The 21,442-nt window shown below is 39.2% G+C and overlaps 2 protein-coding genes across 2 annotated transcripts; one reads left to right on the top strand and one right to left on the bottom strand.

The window, feature by feature from the left end:
* The first annotated feature begins 3,113 nt into the window (after positions 1 to 3,113).
* On the top strand, positions 3,114 to 10,058 carry ucmaa (upper zone of growth plate and cartilage matrix associated a). Its single transcript, XM_042403741.1, has 5 exons — positions 3,114 to 3,533; positions 4,972 to 5,031; positions 5,126 to 5,221; positions 7,685 to 7,783; positions 9,647 to 10,058. The coding sequence occupies exons 1-5, from the start codon at positions 3,476 to 3,478 to the stop codon at positions 9,733 to 9,735; spliced, it is 402 nt and encodes a 133-aa protein (XP_042259675.1). The 5' UTR covers positions 3,114 to 3,475; the 3' UTR covers positions 9,736 to 10,058.
* A 2,347-nt stretch (positions 10,059 to 12,405) lies between these two features.
* On the bottom strand, positions 12,406 to 20,842 carry mcm10 (minichromosome maintenance 10 replication initiation factor). The gene is made up of 18 exons (XM_042404007.1): positions 20,422 to 20,842; positions 19,009 to 19,060; positions 18,626 to 18,922; positions 18,294 to 18,509; positions 17,997 to 18,134; positions 17,660 to 17,867; positions 17,386 to 17,551; positions 17,119 to 17,286; positions 15,814 to 15,930; positions 15,538 to 15,737; positions 15,196 to 15,290; positions 14,774 to 14,887; positions 14,011 to 14,496; positions 13,664 to 13,794; positions 13,382 to 13,495; positions 13,089 to 13,234; positions 12,774 to 12,816; positions 12,406 to 12,678 (listed from the first exon to the last, which is right to left on the bottom strand). Exons 2-18 carry the CDS (start codon positions 19,013 to 19,015, stop codon positions 12,598 to 12,600), a joined length of 2,727 nt encoding a protein of 908 aa, XP_042259941.1. The 5' UTR covers positions 19,016 to 19,060; positions 20,422 to 20,842; the 3' UTR covers positions 12,406 to 12,597.
* Positions 20,843 to 21,442: the final 600 nt, after the last annotated feature.

Raw genomic sequence — 21,442 nt, 5'->3', positions numbered from 1 at the left:
CACACGTACAGCACATACACTCATGCACGTAGAAACATGTGATACATACACTCACTGCAAGTACACACACAAACACAAATCCTGTATATTGATGCTCAAATGAACAGAGACACACTTAAAAACTGATCAAAATAAGCTTCAGCAGAAGCAGTCATGGGGACAGAAATGCACACACAGCAAATAGTTTCTTTCTTTCTCTCTCTCTCTCACTCTCACACACACACACACAGTGACACACATCTAACTTCAGGCATTCACTGCAAAATCTTTCCCAGACTGCAGATCTGCTGTCATTTTTCTAAGCTAAGTTGCGAGTCATCACTCTGCCCAGTTTCCTTCAGAGGAAACTGTAACACATTTCAGATTTCATTACATCTCACACAAAGGACAAACCAGCAGCAACTGAGGATCTTTGCATCTCTCATTTCAGGCAAAACTCGTCATATAGTTCAGTAGTTTGCAGGATGTTGTAGAATTAAACACAGGTTAGTGGAATAAAGTATGTATGCTAAACCCTGAGATCATTCATACCAGTAACGATAATTAATGGGTCCAGTACAGCGACAAGATGTTCATACCTGCACACACTATGCCTGCAAGGTAAATATACACCATTCAGTATATAGAGACAAGTAACAATGCACAATAGAATATGTTGTAAAGCCAATAAAAGGTATCCCTGAGCCCAGCAGTTTGTTAAATTCTATATTATCTAATAGTGCTTTAGGTTGGGAGTATTTTGCAACACCTTTACATTATAAATGAGGTCACAAAGTTTGCAGGGCAGGGTTTTTTATTTCTTATTTGTCTTTTCAGGGGATTTAGGATTGATTTTGAGTCTTCAAACTGTAAACTGACCTACTTACCTCACTTTGTACCAGCTCAAGCTTCATGAACTTTGGCCAGCAAACTCAGTTATGCTCTTTATACAGAAAATACACAAAACACTGTGCTTCTCTACAAATATAACATGGAAAGCTGTATGAACCTGATCTAACAAAAGGGCCATTGACCTCCTGGATGATAAGAGATTGGCTGGTGGTGAGAGATGTGCTTTCATTTGTGTCAACGCATTTGCAAAAATTACACATCATATGTGTCATGATTTCAACAAAAGTGTCTGAAAGCTGCTTTCCAGCATTCAAAATGACACTGAGTGACCTCGGAGGAGCCACAGATATTACATAACAACATTTTAGAATGCCCTTGTCGCCTTGTCGCTGAGAAACAACTTAAATTTAAGTAATAAAGTGTAGTGTGATTACTGTAGTCACAAAAGCAGCAGATCAGCCTGTTACTTCAGGTTATATTCCATCCTGAGTTCCCTTTTCACTCTCACAGAATTAGAAACAGAAGCACAAAGTCTTCATTTCTAACAATACTTGCTTGTGATCAGGAACATGATTCCAGAGAACTATTGCACAAAAGCAGAATTCAGAAATCCAGGATAATTGAAAAAGTGAGGCTTGAAACATAGTGAGTATTGCCTAAAGGAAATCCACATTATGCACAATTCCTGCTGTGCTAATTGACAAGTGTTTTACAGAATTCACAAACTGTCAGATGTCTGTACACCAAACACCTAGAGATACAACTGGGCCTGGAAATCCTGAAACTAGAAAGGGAAGTGATTTCAATGCACACTGTAAGCATGACTGTAACATAATGTATTAATCATTGTTGTTCTCTCTCCCAAGCTCAAAGCTGACAAGTGACGACTGCAAAATAAAAAGGTCAAAAGACATTGTAGTGTCCTCCCAGTTTCATGAATGTACAGTACACTATATAGTTATGTGAAATGAGACTATAATTTGGGAAGATTATACAATTATGAAACCTAACAACAAACTGTGTGCTATCAATTCCAAATAAAATATATGTACACAGGGAAGAATGACATACACTGTCCTTTATTAGTAAGGGATAGGCCTCATCAGCATTTCTAATCATCTCAAGATGTGCAATTATATATGTATGTATGTATTCATCAAACCCCTGACAGCAATATGAACAGTAGGCCTAACAGTAAAAATGACTATCACATGAATAATTATAAAAATGATAATGGTTACAATTAAAATAACAGTGGATCTCCTTAACTGAATGGCAATGTATCTCACCCCCAGGTGAGTGCTAATGTTTCTCTGTCTGCTGGATGTGTAAATAGGCAACTGTTTGCTAACAAGTTCGCAACATCAGCTTTACACATTAAGGTGATATGTTGCACTTGAGGATGGTTGGTAGTGTGAGTGGGAAGCATTGATTTTTTAGAATAGAAAAATGTATTCAGCCTGGCCACCAAAAAGGAGAAACAAAATCAATTTCATTAGGTTCATCATCTGCAGATAATTAGTGGAAAAAACAGTCCACAAAACACTGGCCGTCCTCTATTTTTCCTGGAGAGGGTAAAACAGACCAACCGGTTTGCTGTCCTCCAAAACCTTTCAAACCCTGTCACCTGCTATCTGTGGCCAATCAGGGAGGGTCTCTGGAATAAGTGCCACTTTAACCCAGGTGACATTAATCTCCCCTCGTTTGGAGTAAAATGGTATTCAATTGTATTGTGACAAAAAATATTAATCTAATTTACCCCTTCAAGAGGCACAATAAAAAATACACATTGTCAATAATCAAGTAAACATTACCTTCTTTTGAACTGACTAACATTACAACAGGAAAAAATACTCACAAAGACATTTTAAAGGGGAAGTGCACTCCTTTTTCTTGAAGGGTCAAGAAGGTCAGGGAATTAAAGTCCCATTGCCGAAAACCTGTGTGAGCAAAAAGACTAAACACAAGTGAATAAGCCTTTTTCAAACATCACAAGTTCATGGCTGATATAAATGTTGATCGGATGAGTGAGAGGAATGTGCACTTTCCTCTTTGCATACATACCAACACTGACTCAATTACATATTTGAAATGGAGAGAGAAGGCTGTGTGACATGATAATATGTCAATGTTTCCAAAAAAAACCCCCAAAAAACCAAAACACTATTAATGCTGGTTTAAGTACAGCATTTCATCATTAGAACAAGGCAAATTTATCATTGTAACAAGAGATAAGTGCAACAAAGAGGCCTCATGTCAAGGTACTTTTTTTTAAACAATTTCCTAACATCAAGGATTTCTGGATATCACCGTTCAAATCTTTTTAACTTTTTTTACAGTGATTGATTTTTGAAATCAGTCACCAAAGCCTGGTTCCTATTCCGCTTTCCTCTTGCTTCATTTCACTTCACGCCATCATTCCTCCTCCTCCTTGCTTTCTTCTTCTTTTCCCTTGGGCCATTGAAATTCCAGTAGCTCTCTCCTCCCTGAGACCTTCTGTCCCTCTTCCTCCTCCCACTCCTTTCCTCCTTCTTTGCCTTTCCCACCTTACTCCCTTCCCTCTCTCATCTTACTCTCCTCTCTCAGTTCATTTGAGGTAGGTGTGCTGTCTAGTCCAGTGGAGTTCTTCCTTTCCTCTCTCAAGATGTCCTGGACCCGAGTCATCGTGCTCTCTTTGCTCACCACCCTCCTCATCCTCACCAGTGAGTACCTTGCTTGGGTGTGGAGGAAGGGGAGAAGGATGGGGGTTATTTCTGGGTACAACCTTAAGTGAGATAAAGATAGAGAAGATTAAATAGCTTTGAGGGTATTAAGCTCTGATATGTGCTGTCATCCTTTAATATTGGGAAGAATATTTTAGAAATCTAGTAGTATTTTGCTGCCTTACAGATGACCTTAGACCTGTTCATAATTGTCATAATTGAGTTTACTTGTAATTTCCTCATTTATTTTTAAATTTTAGTTTATTAATTTAACATATGTTGTTTGTGCAGTCTCATCTGGGAGCTGATTGGGGTCAGTGTGAATCAAATTGTAAAAGTTGGTGTTTTCCGAAACAACTGTTGTTTGTTGCACTGCATGTACAACTGAGTTAAATGGTCATATTTGCATTAAGTTTTAAGTTACATTTTCTGGGATATGTACGGGAACATGAGGAAAGTAAGTACAGTATGTTTGCTGCAAATTTGCTAAGAAATGTCCAGTAGTCTTCTTGAGAATCTTAAACTCACAAGCTCAGTTTTCACTACAAGATACAAGTCTTGAGTACATCTGCTAATGATCGACTAATATCAACAGCTATGGACCTGACTAATCAGTGAATAATCGAGTGTGACATAGATAGTGATAATAATAAGCAAGACCAATCTGAATTGGCATACCACAGAGGATAAAGTGAAATTTGGTAGCTGGCTTTGCAAAGCTAGACATCCTGTGATTTGTAGTAATTAAGAAAAATTATGGCTGTGGCTATAGTAATCTTGTTTTAATTTGACCAAGCTTTTTCCATTACCACACCCAGACTGTGGAACAGATTGCCCCTAGCTATCAGATCTTCCCCATCTGTTGCCACTTTTAAATCCCAGCTAAAGACCCACCTTTGTACAGTTGTTTTTCATTAATTATTACAGTAGTGATCATTTTAATTTTGTCTTTTAAACTTATTTATCTATTTATTTTTGTTTTAATTTAAATGTATTTTAAATTTCTCTGTAAAGCATTTTGGTCAACATTTGTTGTTTTTCTAATGTGTTCTATAAATAAACTTGACTTCAATAATTTGTAAAGCGACAATTGTGGCCCTCACAACCTTCCATATATTTATGACAACATAGGTCCTCTGTAATATGGGACTAAGTCTCTGTATTTTCAGCTATCACATATTTTTCGTCTCGCTTCTTTTGTTTTTTCTTTTGTTTCTCTTGTCTCATACTCAAGACATGATTTCTAACTGTTAGCATTTAGCAGTATCTTGTAGAGGATGGTTTGTAAGTCTTTTTCTGCTTGGATAATTTAATCAAAATGTCATGATGAAGTTTGGTGTCACTTCTTTAGATACATCTTCCTTATCAACGGGATAAAGAGACAAGAGCAAACTTTGAAGTAAAGACAAGAAATCATTATTTCTCCTTTTGTTCTCAGTTTCCACCGCGGTAAAAAGTGCAGCTGTACCGGACAACTCAAAAGCAGCTGATCCTAAAGGTGATAGGTGCCCAACGTTTTTAACAATTTCACATAACTTTTGTTTCACATGTCCTCCATATGTAATCTTCATCTTCTGACATCTGACCTTTAGGGGCAGCACGGCAGGTGTTCATGCCTGAGTCGGAGGCCTCTAACTTCTTCAAACGCCGCAGTCGGCGCTCAGTCCAATACTATGCAGAGCTCCAAGGTAAGTTGTCCAGTATGAATGGAAGGGTTTCCTGTCATCTCTGCTGGCAGAAAACCAGCAGTATGAGTGAAGACTTTGGTTTGTGGATTGGAGATGAGGGGATGAGTGTTTATTTATATTTGGGGTTATGTGAGCTTGATTCACCCCAACCGTGCCGAGTGATTTATGAAGCCACACTGAGTTAAATATGTCAGGCTTGGCCTCCTGTATAGAGCTTGTGTATGTGTGTGTGAGGGAACGTTGGGTTTAGTGGTTTGTAGTAGGACTCTAAGAATGATATGGTTTGAGGTTTTAACTGCAAGTTTTGAAAGTGCAACAGAGAAAGAGAGACAGAGAGGACTGAAAACTGAAGCAGGTGTTGTTCTATAGAACGGCCTTTAAATGCGAGTCTGAGAGACACACACACACACGAGCTGGAGGCTGCAGAAGGAGTCACAGGGTAGTATGGAGCAGGCTCTCTCTCTGTTTCTCGGTACAATAAGCTCATTCTTCCACTGCCAGCATTTGTATGATACACAATGCCAAAAACACCTCAAACCAAGTGAACAAACACTTAAATGCAAATTGTTTCAGGACAATCCTGCAAACATATATCATTACATTGTTATGTCCAAAATAGTTCTTCGATAAGTAAATGCAGAATTTATGCTTTATCTGACATGGAAGCATGAAAATGGCTTGCTGACTACTGTGATTTTCATCATTTCACCACCAGGTCCCTGTTAATTAATGTTTTCTGTCAGAAAATGCTGGAAGGCTTATCAGAGAAGTCCTTGCGTGCTACTGAACAGACCTCCAGAGACAGACTATGGGTCATTTGCTGCCCATCAGAACACCAAATGGGGCCTGGGCTCTGAACAAACAGGCCCACATTCTTAGAAAAAAATAAAACACTTAGAAAAAGGTTGATTATGTCCCTTGCCCACCTGGTTCATGAGAACCTGAGGGGACAGTTTTGAGTTTGTGTGTATAACAGATTGACTTGTTTTTTGCAACTTAAGTGATGCAAAAGAAGTTGAGGTAGGAATACAAGGCTCAGGGGTTCCATATTCACAAATTAGAATAGTTATAGCCTCAGTCTGGACTCTCTATCGCCAACCATAGCTCATTTGGGTTCATAGAACCTTTTTAATATAATTTAGCAAAACAGAATGCCTCTTGTAGAGACACATAAATCAGGTATATGCAATATCTCCAACAGATGTTGAACGATTACATAACCTGTTGTGAGTTCAGTGCACTTGTCTTTTTTCAGATATGTTTTTCCCGTCATATCTCTTTCTAATGAGGTCAAGGAAAGGTAGGGAAAGAAAAAAAGGATGTAATTCTTTACACACTCCTGAAACAAGACTAGGCCTTCTGCTAACAATTTAGGATACTGTAATGAGAAAATAAACTTATTTAGACTTTTTTTTCGGATTCTGTGACTGAGATTATTGAGAGCTTTTTCAAACTCTAAACACAGCAGCTTTGTGCAGCTTTAACAACCATTCAAGAAAATCAGAAAGAAATTGGAAGAAACTGGGACCTGTTTACGGGGAAACATGTGAGGTTTGTGTGTGAGGGTGCAGGAATTAAAGTTACGACGTGAGCCATATATTCTACAGCTAAGCTCCAAATAACTGGCCCATTTGGACGGAAAATACGTTTGCAGAGTAGATGCAAGTCTGCGTGTTTACATAAATGTTGTGATGTAATCCCTACAGCTTTTTGTTGTTAAATGTGAGACTTTAAGAAAAACACAGACTGAATAGTAATGTCTAATGTATACAGAAGCTGCCCTGTGCCCGCATGGGTGGGGATGTTTGGTTTTGTGCAATGAAGGAGCAAGAGGGAGGTGTAGGTGTTACCACAAATTTTCCAATACATTACAGTAAGTAGTATGGGTTACCCTCATTTATTTGTTTTAACACCTCACTAGACCTATACCCTATGTATTGATATGAAACCTTGGTTGTAATTATCAATGTTTTATTTAAAACATTTATCAGATTTTGGAGTCAATTTTACCCCGTGTTGGTTCTAGTGTTAAGGTTGTCCAACAATCTAATGGTTCAACAGATCACTGAGAATCCCATTGATGAAGTCATCATTCGATGTCTAATTCAAATTTACATACCAACAATTTATCGGATTGAGGTGCTATATTTCGATCATTAAATATCTTGATTTTTTAAGAGCGTGCCTGAAAACAACTACATCTCGAGAAAAAGTTGTCAAGTTTGCAGTGGTGTCATTTTGCAGTTCAGTCAGCTGTTCATGACAAATGACAACAAAGAGCTGAGCTCCATAATCTTAATTTGTGTGCGTGAAAAGTAAGAGGAAAGAAGAGTTTAAAGTTTAATGGTGTTTTAGGAAAGAACAGAAGTGGCTCCACCTGCTTCTTTAGTATCACAAGTGAGTGTATACAGACAAAATGATTGGCTTACCCTTCAGCTCTCCTTTCCCTCCTTTTCTCCACAGCTGAGCAGAGGGTGAGGATGTCAAACAATGAGCACAGGAGGGAGCACAATGAGGAGCAAAGACACGAGTTTGAGAACTACGTTGAGGAGGAGCGTGATGGTAAGACCTGGACCTAACTGCTTTCGGTTCTATGTTAAAATCCCCCTCCAGTCAAAAATGTGTTTTTCTTTTTGTCACCTGACAGTGATGTTTGAGCTTCACTATGCAGTAGGATGCTTGTGCCAAGTATGACGGTAGAGAACTTTTCTTAAATTAATCTGCTGAAGGAGGAAAGATTCTCTGAGCTCACCGAAAATGTGAGTTTAAGGTGTGTACTTACAAGCATGATTTGTGACATCACAACTAGTTTCAAAGAAGAAGAAGCCAATCGAGGTCCAGTATGCAACTTACACAAGTGTGATGTTGAAACTTGTAGTCTCCAGTGCACATACACTGAAAATGGACTTTTCAGTGAAGTAGGAGACATTTTATGTCCAGCAGTTAAACTGTTTAAATTAACTATGTTTACAGGAAGGAGTAGATGCCATTTTAAGAATTTTTAACTAGTTAATTAAACTGTAATAACCTATATCAGACACCAATTATTATTCAAAGTAGTGTGTTTTTATGTATCTTGAGAGTTCATCTTTAAATGTTTTCTTCTAGACTCATGTGTTCCTTTGAATTGAGGGCAGAATCACTGAATTGCTTCAATGACAAGATGGCAGAGAGACAAAACAGAAATTGGTTCCAAACTCTGTGAAATAATAGACAAATAATCCTCCATCGATCACTTATTTTCCACAGGGAGCTGAAGAAGACTTAACATTGAGTGTTTCTCAAAATCACTGTGCTCAGAGTCACTGAATGAAATACAAAGATGACGCAGAGACTTTGTATTGGCAACTTTGTATCATGTCTTGTCGTGAGGGCTAACCTTTGTTGATCCTTGCAGAAAACCTGTGATTTACTTGATTGTCAGCTGTAACGAGAGGCCTCACAAGAGAAAACACATTGAGGGAAGACAGAGCTTTAGTTTTGGATCTTGAATGAACGTCTTGGCACCCACGAGCTGTTGAGCCAGAGCAGCATGCCTAAGACTCCACACCATTTCAAAGTGTCCATTTGTGGCCAAACCCAAGCTGACAATCTTCCCTGCGGTTGTCTGTCCGGTGTGATATAGTTGCAGTAACAACAGTTTCTAAACTAAGAACTGCTCATCATAAAGTTGTGATTGGGTTTTATATGTCGGATTTACAGTATTTTGGGTGGTTTGGGTCAATGAGCTGCTAGAAAAAGATCTCGACCATAACACATCTTTTTCTGAAACTGACTCATTGGTCAATTTACATCAAGACATAAATGTAAGAACCTACATTTTTGTCCCTGGATTTAATTGTCACTTTCACTCCATGTGTGTAAAATGGGGAAAAAACAACAAAAAAAAAACCCTCTGTGTGTTAGCATAAATGATCTATTTTTTTCTTTCTACATATTTGCAGTTGGTCATTGAGATGTTAGAGAAGAAACAAACTGTATTAATTGGTTGAATTAATTAAATTAATGTTAATACTGGATCGAAATGTAACTGCCAGTGCCAGTGGCTTGGCAGCCATTTTGTCATTAGCTAGTTCGCTGACACACCTGTAGTTGTTTTCACCAAGTTGGAGACATCACAGCCATCAGAAAGTCTTATCTCCTCTGACATGGAATTATAACTATGTGACTGATATGAACATTTTTTACTACTTGGCTGTTTGTAATCATGGTCTGTACAATATGATGAGTACACAGCATTGCTAACACTACAGCGTACACTTAGCTAAATGCTAACACACTAACACTATTACCCAATACTATATTTTGTCATGGTCAAGCCAATAAAGCTAGTTGAACTGAATTGGACTGACAGATATTTTATCAAGAATTGGTTGTTCATGGTTTTGATTACATTTTACTTAATTTAACTTTTTAAATCCACAGAGCAAAATGAGAGATCGAGGGAGACGACTGAGCAGATGCGAGAGTATCACTACGACGGTCTCTATCCTCGCCATCACTGGTTCCACTGAGCGTGCTCTGTCACATGGAGGGACATGCTAACGTTACAACGCCTCTTATTTGAGCAGTACATTAATACTGTCATCACCTTTCCCCTGTGCCAAAGGTGATTTTGGTTAGCAATTGTTAGCAAGTGCTAAAAGTCATCTCTGTATTTTTTTCTTCCCACTTTGTACTGTAAGCTTATCTTTATAATAAATGGAGGCTATATATTTTGCATGCTTGTTTCTACTGCCTTTTACATGTACATAAAAGCTATATGTTAATATTAGTCTGAGCCGTTAGCAGCAATAAATCTTTTACATTCAGAATTTAATTCTTTTTGCCGGAGAGGGGAGAGAAACTGACTTCATGTATTTAAGTCAAAATGTCAAATAAACATAAGTTTCCTGATTCGCAGACCACTGATGTGTTTTAGCTCCATCTGGTATTTGGAGTATTTAAAGGGAGGAAGGCAGTGTGGAATAAAGGAGAAGATGAGGTGAGCTGCAAAAGTCATCATGAATTCCACATTCCAGAGTGGAAATATTAGACACAAACTAGGCAAAGGAGAAAGGAGGTTAAAGGGGGGGGGGGGGGGCAGCAACAGGATAAGGAGCTCAAATTAAACCCTATGAAATGATGTGGCATGGCGCTCTGTGCTCGCTAATCACACAGCTTCAGATCCAAAAACCTTATTTTGTCTCTATACTATGATTCCACCTCAGAATTTCCCTGTTCATGGCCATATGTGGATTGGCTCAAGAGACTTGAGCGAGCGCCACCTGGCCACAAATCATCACTCCAGCACATGGAGTGTGTTAAAGAGGATGTTTGTCCTGACACTGGAGACTGGTTCAGTCCCCTTGAACCAAATTCCCTTCAGCTAGAAAAATACAGAACAGTGATGGCCTCGTTAGAAGTGGTAATATTTCCATAATCTCTATATAATAAGTAATCATAAATCATCTGTAATGTTCTGCTAGAAATGTGTACTTTAGTGGTATAACAGCAGCCTGTCTCTACATATTTCCATATTCCATTTAATCAAATGTGGTTAGCTGTGGAGCAAATAAATACCTTGAAGGTGTGATCATTCCACTGCATAGGTGTCTATTATGATCACTATACTCCTTTTGTCAATACTCAACCTGCTTTGAATATGCTTTGCATTTCAGGGATGTAGAAATAACCATCTCTTCTCTGATGCATTTCTGCCTGTAAGACTGCTGAACTTTGATGAAAGATTTTGACAACAGGAATAAATCCTGAGATTCTAAAAAAAAAATCAAGCAAAAAAAAAAAACTGCACTTAACATATGTTTAGATTGCTGAAACTTTTTCTGCTCTCAGGTTACTATCCAGTCATGGATGTGACATTGTCTACGTGAAGAATCAATAATCACAACCTGCAGTGAATTGAAAAAAATGATCAAGTTTATCATAAGTGTTTTTTTCTGTTTAAGGCTGGATTCTTCCCTTTAAGGTGTTTACTTAACAATGTGCAGCAGGTAGAATGGCAAGTCGCTATAAAAGTAAAGAGTTCATCAATAGCATAAAAAAAGCTACGTGCCTTTAATCAAATGTAATTTTTTCACATAGCTAAATTGTGACATCATGTTTGGATTTAACGTTGAACACATCTCATCTTCTTACCATTAATTAGTAGTGCTCTCTTCTGTCAGCAGTGGTGCAGACAGACCACAGCTCATCCTACCACCACCCAGTTGTTCCAGTTATTCCAAAGAAACCAGAAACAAATCACATGCTGCACAGCAGAAAAGACATAGTAGGACCAAGAATTCCACACATTTTTTATTTCCGGAGTTTGTGAGGAATGTTTACGATGAGGAACGCATTGTTTTTCATACTGCAAATGTAAGGTTTTGCACTGTTCATACTGGCCACTATGAGATCTCTTCATAATGTATTTACAATGTAAGTGATGGGGGGACAAAATCCACAGTCCTCCTTCTGTGCAAAAATGTATTTAAAAGTTTATTTGAAGCCAATATGAGGATTCAAGTGAGTCACATCAAGTAGATATCTTTCAACGTAACAGTCTTTTTAGGGCTAAAGTCACTCTTTTTGTTACTATACTTCCACCACAGCTCAACAGGGAAACACTGTCCGAGGAAACAGAGGATTTTTTTTTTTTTTTTACTAAAGACTGTAAGTGGGGAAAATATCCACTTTATGAGCATTCAGAGAGGATCTTCTAATAGTCAGTATGAAGAGGAGGAATTATTAGAGCATGCAAAACTGTTTCAATGTTCATTTGGGCTCCTGATGATTGATTTAACAGACTTGGAAAAACAACAAACCTATCCCTTAAGCTCATCTCTAAATGGATCATTACTGTTCAGTCACAAAAACACAAAAAGTGACCTAATGTTGATATTTTAAGAAGAAACATGATTTTAATGTTTGCCATCATACTATTAACCTGATTTCTATGTGTGTATATATATATATATATATATATATATATATATATATATATATATATATATATATATATATATATATATATATATATATATATATATATATATATATATATATCTCTCTCTTATACATATATATATATGTATATCTTATACATTCTTTCCAGATCTGCAGCAAACTCCTGTTCACTCAGGTTTTCATCATTACTATGTTTTATAGAGTCAAGCAGAACAGAAACACAGACATTTCCCATGAAATGTTACAAATTATTACTTTAATCAGCGTAATTCCAGCATAGCCAATATAATCAGACATTCAAGTATCCATAATCAATAAAAAAAACAATATCTACATTTAAAAACATAATTCATAGTGTAACGGTGACCAGCTGTGTGCAGTTGCGACTGATGAAGGCATCATCAAGGCTGAGGAAGATGAAGGTGCTTTTACTTGCTGTGGAGGAACTTGCCGTGCTCCTCTCCTCGAGGCTGCAGAAGCTCTCCGCCGATCTTTGGTCCCGTTTTCTCCTGCGATAAAACAAAAAAAGAAACATCCTCTCAGTTGTCTTTCACTATGAAAGTGAAAAAAAAGAAGAAAACTATGCAACAGAGAGAAATTTTACCTTTAGCATCCCGTCACGCTCCCATTTAAACAGACCACAGTTACTGAAAAGATAAAAGAACATTAATTATTACAGCAGAAGAGAAAGACGTGAAAGAAAAAAATCTACATACTTCTTTGTACGCGCAAAGCATGACCTGACCTGACCTATTTGTAAAATTAATATTCAACTTCCATATAGAATTAATCAAATTCTTTAATCCTTTCTGTCTAGATTAAACCTCTCAAAACATGCATAATTATTTCGATATATTCTATTATCACAGGGGACCCTTGAAACAGATGACAAGAGCAAGAGAGACAGTCTGGGTCTTACCTGCAGTGTTTATTTGGCAGTCTGTCCAGAGCGATGGCTCTCTGTCCACAGGGACATTTGAAGAAACGTTTTACGGCGTCGTGCCACCGCAGATTATGATTCTCCTCCACACAACGATCCGCCGGCTTAAAGTAAGTGTAATTACACTGGAAGCAAGGGAACATGGGAAATAACAGCTTACTTTTCAAACTTTTGAGAGACAGTCGGGGCTACAAACCATCTCCACAATGCTATTATTTATTTTATTAGTTATTTTATCCCAAATAGGGGTAAATTTAGGTTGCAAGTTGTACCTTTTTACAGCTGACGGCACGACACTTCATCTCTCTGATGCCCTTCATCTTCTCCTCCATCTGCTCCTTCTTCACCAGAGCATCAAAGTAGCGCTCCTGCAGCTGGTACTCCGCCTGAGAGAGATGAGATTTAGAAAACAACTTCTTTAACTCGCACACATAACTATGCTTGAAATGATTTGCAGAAAACAAGGAGGAAATCAGATCAGACTTCTATCTACTGTCGGTCGAGAAAAACAAGTTTATCAGTGTGTTGCCAGTATGTTGTGTCACTTGTCATACCGCCTGTAGTACAATTCCGTGGCGAGATTTGGCGTTGAGGATCTTCTGAAACTCCTCCGACTGGATGTAGCGGAGTTGATCTCTCTTCTTCTTCTGAGCCGGCTCCTCATCCTCGTTACTGGACGATTCTCCTGCACAGGTGAGTCAAAGGACAGGTGATAAAAATGTTTTAAATTTGAATTTAAATACAAAAAGAGTATGTTGTCATTTAATTATAAGAAGTAAAAACAATAGAGAAAAAACAGAAAAAGAAAAATGCCTCAAAATAGGAAAAAAACACTGCAAAATATTGAATTCTAAAAAAAAGATAATCAGAAGATTAAAGTCTGAATGAAGTGTGTGTGTACCATTTGGTGAGGTCAGATTCTTCTCCACCCGGGTGACGATCTCACTGTCGTTACACCTCTTCCTCTTCACGGCGTTGGGGTCTTCTTTTTTAAGCCCCGCCCCTTTGGCTCTCAGCTTCTTCAGAGCAGCCAGCTTGGCAGCTGATAGGCTGAGAGCGCTGCGAGCGGGTGCTGAAGGTGGGCTGTTGTCAAAGAACAGGATGTCTTCACCCTCTGAGAAGCCTCGGCCCAGGGTGGGGGTGTTGGGAGCTGCGGGGCTTTGGGTGGCCTTGGGGACCTCAGAAGCGGCTTTCGGGGATATCAGACCCGAGCCCGGTAAGGATGATCCAGGTCTGGCCCCAGCTGAGCTCTGCAGCATCTTCTTCTGGATCTCCCCCGCCCTCTGCCGACGGCTCTCCAGAAGCTCTCGCTGCCTCTGTTTCTGCTGTTTCAGCAGGTCGGACGCTGAGATTGACTGAACTGAAGCTCCAGCTGCAGCTTTGGCGGCTGAGGATGGAAAACAGGTGATTTAAGACAGAAAAAAAAAAAAAAACTTGTACACTTGATTGTGAGGCACAAAATTTGAGAACAACTGGCTATTTTTAGCCTTTATAAAGGTATTTCAATAAAGGTTTTGATTGTAATTATTTTAATTTTCAAAATAAGTGTTTTTGATGCAGTGACTTAATCCACAACTCTTTAACTGAACAATGGTTTGATATTGAAGCTTAACTCTAAACCAGCAGAGCACTCAAAGGCGATGACATATTACCACGTTCTTTACCTGATTGGCTGTCCTGAGCCAGGTGTCTCTTGAGCTGCAGAGCTCCAGGTGTCGGCACTGACATCAAGCCCCTGAATTCATCTGAACAACCTGAAACCTCACCGGACTGCATGACTAAAAAAAGAAGAAGAAAAAAAAAAAACAACACACACACAATGAAACCGAATCAGAAAAAACAGCTAATGGTTCAGTGTTTTCTCTCTTCAGTCATTAAAAATCAAACTGTAACATGTGCACAACTTAATTGGAGGTCATGCATTTCAAACAGCTAGAAAAAAGTAGATAGAAGCATGTTATGAGAAAGTGGGTTCCGCAAAATACATCCTTGATGTTTCACAGTTCAGATTACAGTGAGGAAAAAAAGAATATATCAAAGTTGTATAAAGTACATCTGAGTTGACAAAGAGACAACCAGTCCTTACCCAGCCTCTTGGCCTGACTGACGTGCTGAGCCGAGCCTTTCACAAACAGCTTATCCAGAGTTTTCTGTACGGGTTTGTTCGGTTTGGCTGCCGTTCTGCAACACACACACATACACAAAGTGTCTCTTTTTGATACAGCTACTAAGAGTTTATTGTCATTTTTAGATCCTATACATAGGTGCTTTCATTATTATCATCTAACTAATAATTATTAATTGAAAACTATAAAAAGATTTGTGAATCAAGATGACTTAAATATTTCTCAATGACTGACTGACCTGGATTTTTCTCAGAAACATTTGCAAGGCAAAGAAAAACACATTTGCAAGAACTTGCACTCACAGTGATGCGGCGCAGGCAGGTGAGGACACGCCGCCGTAGTAGAAACCATCCTGACACAGACGTTCCCTCAGGCCGCCGCCACCCTTCCCCTTCACCTTGTTGGGAGCTTTTCCAGAGTACGATGACTGCAGCTCGGCCCTCTTCGAGCTCATCTTTTTATACTGGGCTTTGACGTGATACTGGCAGAACTGGCACTCATACTGCAGGAGGGAATACGGATTTACAAACGGAACTCAAAATGCGGGGGTAACGTATAGCAGGAGAGGATGGACTCACCAAGTTAACGATCTGAGAGCAAGGGTCTCCGTTCTTCTTCATGGCCTTGCAGGTGCCGTAGTCCTGAGCTTCACCCAACAGCAGCACCTTCTGTGGGTGATCCACCGTCAGGCTGACCTGCACATGTTCAACACGTAGGGGTGTTAACAAATGATGATCAACTAAAACACGATGTATATATAAAAAAAAGCACTTTTCATTGATGCCTTATTTATTCAAATGTCTTATATTTACAGCTGAGAGCCATTTGTGACTGTTACACTTCTTATTGTATTTGTTTTATAGATTTATATTGTTGTTGTTACAGCTTCTCCACTGTGGGAATTTGCTTATTTTCTCTGTTTTATATCATTATAAATTGAGTATCTTTAGGTTTTAGAGTTTGGTCGATAAAACAAAACAAAAAATTACAATACTGCTGCATATAACGATTATTTTCATCTATTTATTATTTTATAGACAAAGTGTTTAATCAAGACAATCATTTGCAGATTAATCAACGATGAAAATAACTGTTTGTGCGATAGTTCTAAAAGATATTTTTAACAGAAAATATATTGTAATACTGTTGCAAAATATGCCCTCCATGTGTGGTAAGTGTGTGTGCGCGCGCGTGTGTGTAGTTGTGAACAGCTTTCCTTGGCCTTCCTCACCACATCCGTCTCTTAACATTTCAGTTTGTCGTGCGATGCTGACACCAGCAACCCAACAGTCTGTTCTCTGCTTTAATTGGCAAACACTTCAGCTGCCAAACCAGTTAATGAGCAAAATAAAATAAAAAAAATCAAGTGTTCAATAAAACATAAAAAAAGCAAGGTTATCACTTTACTGCTCGTAAAAACTGTTCATTTTCAAGACTAATGAGCCGACAGTGACACGCAATTTACTTCTAACCCAGACAGGAAGAAATGTCACCTGGTTTAGAAACTTTAATCACTGCAGTCTTCTAATTTCTACACATAGAGGTGGTGAGGTCTAAAAAATAAAAAGAACAACTGCAGTGATTTTACTGGTGCTTAAATCTGCAGTGCATGAAAGAAATTGAGATTAATCATTGCAAATTAAATTAGTTTCATCCCGATTTAGTTTCTGACAGGCAACTAGCTTTTCATTCTTCCTCTCCTGGATCTATTTTTTCTACTTCTTCTTCATTGCATGACTAGAGGCAGTTAAAGGGACCTGAGGATGAAGGTTCTGGAGGCTGTTTTAGTGCAAACTTAAGCTTTTATCTCACACATTAATAAAGTGGCAAACTATACTAGTGATTAACTGGACGTTAAGATTGGGTGCAGACTGTTTGCTCACCCCGTCATATCCATCTTTCTGTTTCATAGGGTTCGGGTTGAGCAGTCCGATGACAGTGCCTGGCTCAGTCTTCCAGTGCTCTTTGTGGACTTCCCCAAACAAGAGGAGTGACACAAACACTTCCAGGTTATGGAGGTCGTTCAGCTTCCAGATGCTAAAGGTTTTGCCCTGCAAGGTGGAAGTAGTTAGTCGGCACAGTGTTTTCATTTTACGATCTGGGTAGTCAGTGATGCACGGAACCATCAACGATCAAGAGCATAGACTTACACTACTGCTACTTTGTGGCGTGGCCTTGCTGACCAGCACGGCGAAGGTCACCCAGTCGACGTCCTCCAGCTTCTCCCGAGTCAAACGCTCCGGCACCTGCGACAGACGGATCAGACGGCGGTCCGCCATCTTGCGGTCCATATCGCAGGAGGAAACTCGTGGTTTTCTGAAACAAGAAAAAGTTCAGATTCAGACTGGAACGCTTGACGGAAAAACCTGGATTTGTGTGCGTGTGTATCAAATTCAGGATTTTTCGGTATTTCAGTGTCCTGACCTGAGCCGCAGCCCGGAGTATCTCTCAACAGCCACGTCTTTAGGAAGAGGAGGAAGAGAAGCGGGTTTAGGCTGTCCTGTTGATACAGCTGGACCCGGTCTGTTCTGAGAGGCTGGAGGGGAACGCAGAGGATTGGTGACCTTGCTGGTGCTCTCTACTGGCTGGAAGGAGCTGCCGATCTTTATCTCCACCAGTGGTCCTCTGTCTTCTGATGAGTAAACAGTGACGAAAATACTCTCAGATAAATGTACATGAGGCATTTTAAATTACATATGTAATGGGCTACAGAGCTATTTCAGGAATTCTTGTTTGTGTAAATATTCGGTGTAAGTTATACCTGCTGAAGTGCTGGGTTTGGGTTGGTGAGCTACTCTCGGTTTGGATTTGAAGGAGTCAGCGATGTTCAGCTGAGCAGAGAAGTCAGAGGACTCCTGGAGCTTCAGGTTTCCTCCTCTGACTGGAGTGGATGAAGATGCTGTGCGAGTAAGTCAAAGGAAGCAGAGGCACATAACTTTTTTATTGCATTTATGTGCAGCTATTTCACTGTGTCTTTAGCTATTGCTTCTGCACTTTATCTGCAAAATAAAATAGGAAAAGTGGCCACTTCTGCAGGCCAAGCAGGTAAAAGTTTTACCTGCTTGTGTCTTGGTCTTCTGTATGGTAGCAGCTGGTTTAGCCTGGGTCACTTTGGAAATGGGCTTTTGGGGAGGTTTTGGTTTGGGGGTCGTTGGTTTGGGACCAGCAGAGCTCCCTGCAGTCCTGATAGTGGAGGATGAGGTGGGAACCGTCTGGCTCGCCTCCAGCTGCTGCTGCAACCTCTGCATCTGCTCCTGCATCCGCCTCAACTCCTCTGAAGACATGAGGATCCAATCGTGAACAAGACCCAACAAGCAACTTTTAACTGAGCTAAATTACAGTTTACATCAACTAGAAGCAGATTGAAAGTGAAACTGCTGCAGCACAAACCTTGTAAATCTTCCTTGGACCTGTTAAGGCTCTCAGAGGCTTCTCCTCCGCTTTCTTTTCCTTTAGCAGAGTCTCTCTCTTCATTTTCAATGTCATCTACATCTCCAAAGAGTTCTAACAACGCCTCTTCTGGCTCCACATCCTGTCCTTCCTCCTCGACGCCCTCTTTGTACTCTTCCTCATCATCATTGTCAAACAGGTCATCCAAGTCGTCTGCCTGCTGCTGACCTTCCTGTTCCTCTCCGACGCCCTCGCTCTCAGCCAGCAGTGACGTCAAAATGTCCAGATCATCCTCACCTGGACAGAGAAGACATGACTTATGTCTTGAGCTACTAATAAAGTTGTATTCTTGAGTGTTTTAAATCCAATACTACTGTACTTACTGTCCATTTTTGAGATGTTAACAGTAAGGCTGATTTCAGATGACCTGGTGACCTACAGAAAGGCAGACAGACACTTATTGTAAATGACACTTGAGAATGAGAGCTGGTATTGTAAAATTAATTGTAGCTCTACATGCCTGCCCTGCTTTCTCTCTGGGAAAAAGAAACAAATAAATCTTTGCAATATAATTCAGTACTTCAAATTTCACCAAACTATTCAAGACAGTCTGAGCCTTAAGAGTTTAGCTGACACACAATTAAGGTTAAACAGCTTGAAAAGCACAGTCACGTCTTGCTTCATAAGTGAAGAGTATTTGCAAGTACATAAGGTTTTCGACTCAAAATGTACAGATGATGGTCAAAAGACGAGGTTAAAAAGGGACATACTGGACCAACTGATGATGGAGGGAAAAAAAACAAGACTGAACAACAGATTTTTAGTTTTAATGGCTGATTTAACACTTGGCCAAAGGACAGCCATTAAAAACAGGCCTTTTGGCGAACAGTGGAACATTTACAGTGATCTCATATTGCATTATGTTGAATCATGGCTGAGTGACGTGATGTTCACCAGTACTTACAGTATTTTCTTCGTTACATCCCCAAATTTTTGTTCAGATCTGTTCTAGACACGGTACTCGTAGTTTACAGAACATATACTTAGTTTCATATTAAAGTGTGCATTTTCCCCATATTTCACATACTTGGCTTTATATTATCCCAACGCTCTGATGCCACTTGAAATGTGGATAAGTGTATCTTCTTGCACTAATAACAAAAATCTAATTCTTATGTTCTCTACATGAGCAAGGATTTAATTACACTACATTACACTATATTAAATGGCATACTATTGTAAATAATTGACTATAGATTAAGTCCTGTCTGAGCCTACTATTTTCTAAAGAAAAGCAAAAAATGACACTGTACTTGTATTAACTTTCTGAGGAATTGCTTTCACCACATAAAAATGTGCTGCAACATTTATTTTATATCTAGCTTGGTTTCATCATTGTTACACCACTGCCTTTTGAAAGCACAGAGCATAGTGACAAAAACCTGTGGTGATAAGTTATTTTCCTGCATGGCAGCACTATACCGGCTGTGTATAATGCCCTGCAAACAGTGTCTGTCCAGCACTAAAAAGCTGTGCAGGCAAAACTTATGATCAATCTATTTGAAAGAGATAAGTTCAGTATTAGATTCAGGTTTAGCCTTAGAAAACCCTTTGACTTGGTTCAACAAGCCCATTTAATTTTTAAAAAGAGTTAGAGAGACACAGTTCAACGTCTAACATGGTAAACAATAAAGTCACACATGTTAAAATGTTCTTCGTGAATAACCTAATTAAACCATTAAGTACCATATACTGTATTTAGTTATGTTTAAGTTAATATCTGACAGCCAACTTACCCCGGGATGTAAAGAAACAACTTCGCGTCCTTTACCAGCTTTAATGCAGCTTTGACTGATTTTTACAGTCACGTCCAACACGTCAATATATTGCTTGTATGCCAGTAACACTACACGTAGCTATATAGAAAAATTTCAGTTATATTTGATAAAAATGTCACATTAGGCACATATTTACAAACCTCACACAGAGTAGAGCGAGGGAGAAAATCCAAACTGGCGCTAAACGAAGGACCCTGTTGTGTTGTCAGGGTTACTGCCAGGTGCCTGACGATTTGCCTGACTGGAAAAAGAGGTTTCTGCGTCGTAGACAAGCTTCTCGGCCTATGTCTAACGACTACCCTGCATTAAAGTAAACTCTCATTTATGTTAAAACGATTAAAGCAATGCGAATTACTCTTGATAGTGTGTTTGTTGCAATATTTGTTAATGGGGTACTCAGACATCTAAAGGGCGTGTCTGTAAACGAGGGAAAACTTTGCCCTGGTATTTAAAGGTGCAGTGTGTAGAATTTAGTGGCATTAAAGATGTCCTGTAACTTACGGTTTCTAAACCGTCTCTGGTGGCACCTAGCGGAACGGAATTGGCAAAAGTGGAACATAATACTCAAACATACTCAAGTATGTTTTCATTAGTGTATAATCACCGGACAATAAGAAATGTTGTGTTTTCGTTAGTTTAGAATGAGCCCTTTATATCTACAGAGGGAGCGGGTCCCCCAAAAACAGCAGCATGCGCATGGAATGCAAATCACAAGTTCAAGTCAAATTGCTTTTTAACGGACATCTGCACATACTTGGGAAAATTTTTAGGACAATTTGCTCTCAACCAATTAATGAATAAATATAACAGTTTTTGTATGAAAAAAACAAAAAGTGTGTTGTGCAGTGAAACTTTGAAATGTATGTGAAGTTTTTGAAGTCAGGTCCAGGTGGACCTTTGAACGTGGAAAGGACAACACCCTATGACCATCAGCTCACAACCGTTTTTAAACCGAAATTGGATCAGATTCATCATTCAT

Source organism: Thunnus maccoyii, chromosome 23 (assembly GCF_910596095.1).
Source record: "Thunnus maccoyii chromosome 23, fThuMac1.1, whole genome shotgun sequence".
In the NCBI taxonomy this organism is placed as follows: Eukaryota; Metazoa; Chordata; class Actinopteri; order Scombriformes; family Scombridae; genus Thunnus; species Thunnus maccoyii.
The sequence above is the reverse complement of the archived record's forward strand: the minus strand, read 5'-3'. Positions and strand labels throughout refer to the sequence as shown.

Coding starts and splice junctions, on each gene's coding strand:
- ucmaa (XM_042403741.1), top strand. CDS start 3,476: ATGTCCTGGACCCGAGTCATCGTGCTCTCTTTGCTCACCACCCTCCTC. Junction 5,222..7,684: donor ATACTATGCAGAGCTCCAAG/GTAAGTTGTCCA, acceptor TTTTCTCCACAG/CTGAGCAGAGGGTGAGGATG. Junction 7,784..9,646: donor CGTTGAGGAGGAGCGTGATG/GTAAGACCTGGA, acceptor TTAAATCCACAG/AGCAAAATGAGAGATCGAGG.
- mcm10 (XM_042404007.1), bottom strand. Junction 17,552..17,659: donor TACTCCGGGCTGCGGCTCAG/GTCAGGACACTG, acceptor TTCTTGTTTCAG/AAAACCACGAGTTTCCTCCT. Junction 13,795..14,010: donor GAATCTGACCTCACCAAATG/GTACACACACAC, acceptor TCACCTGTGCAG/GAGAATCGTCCAGTAACGAG.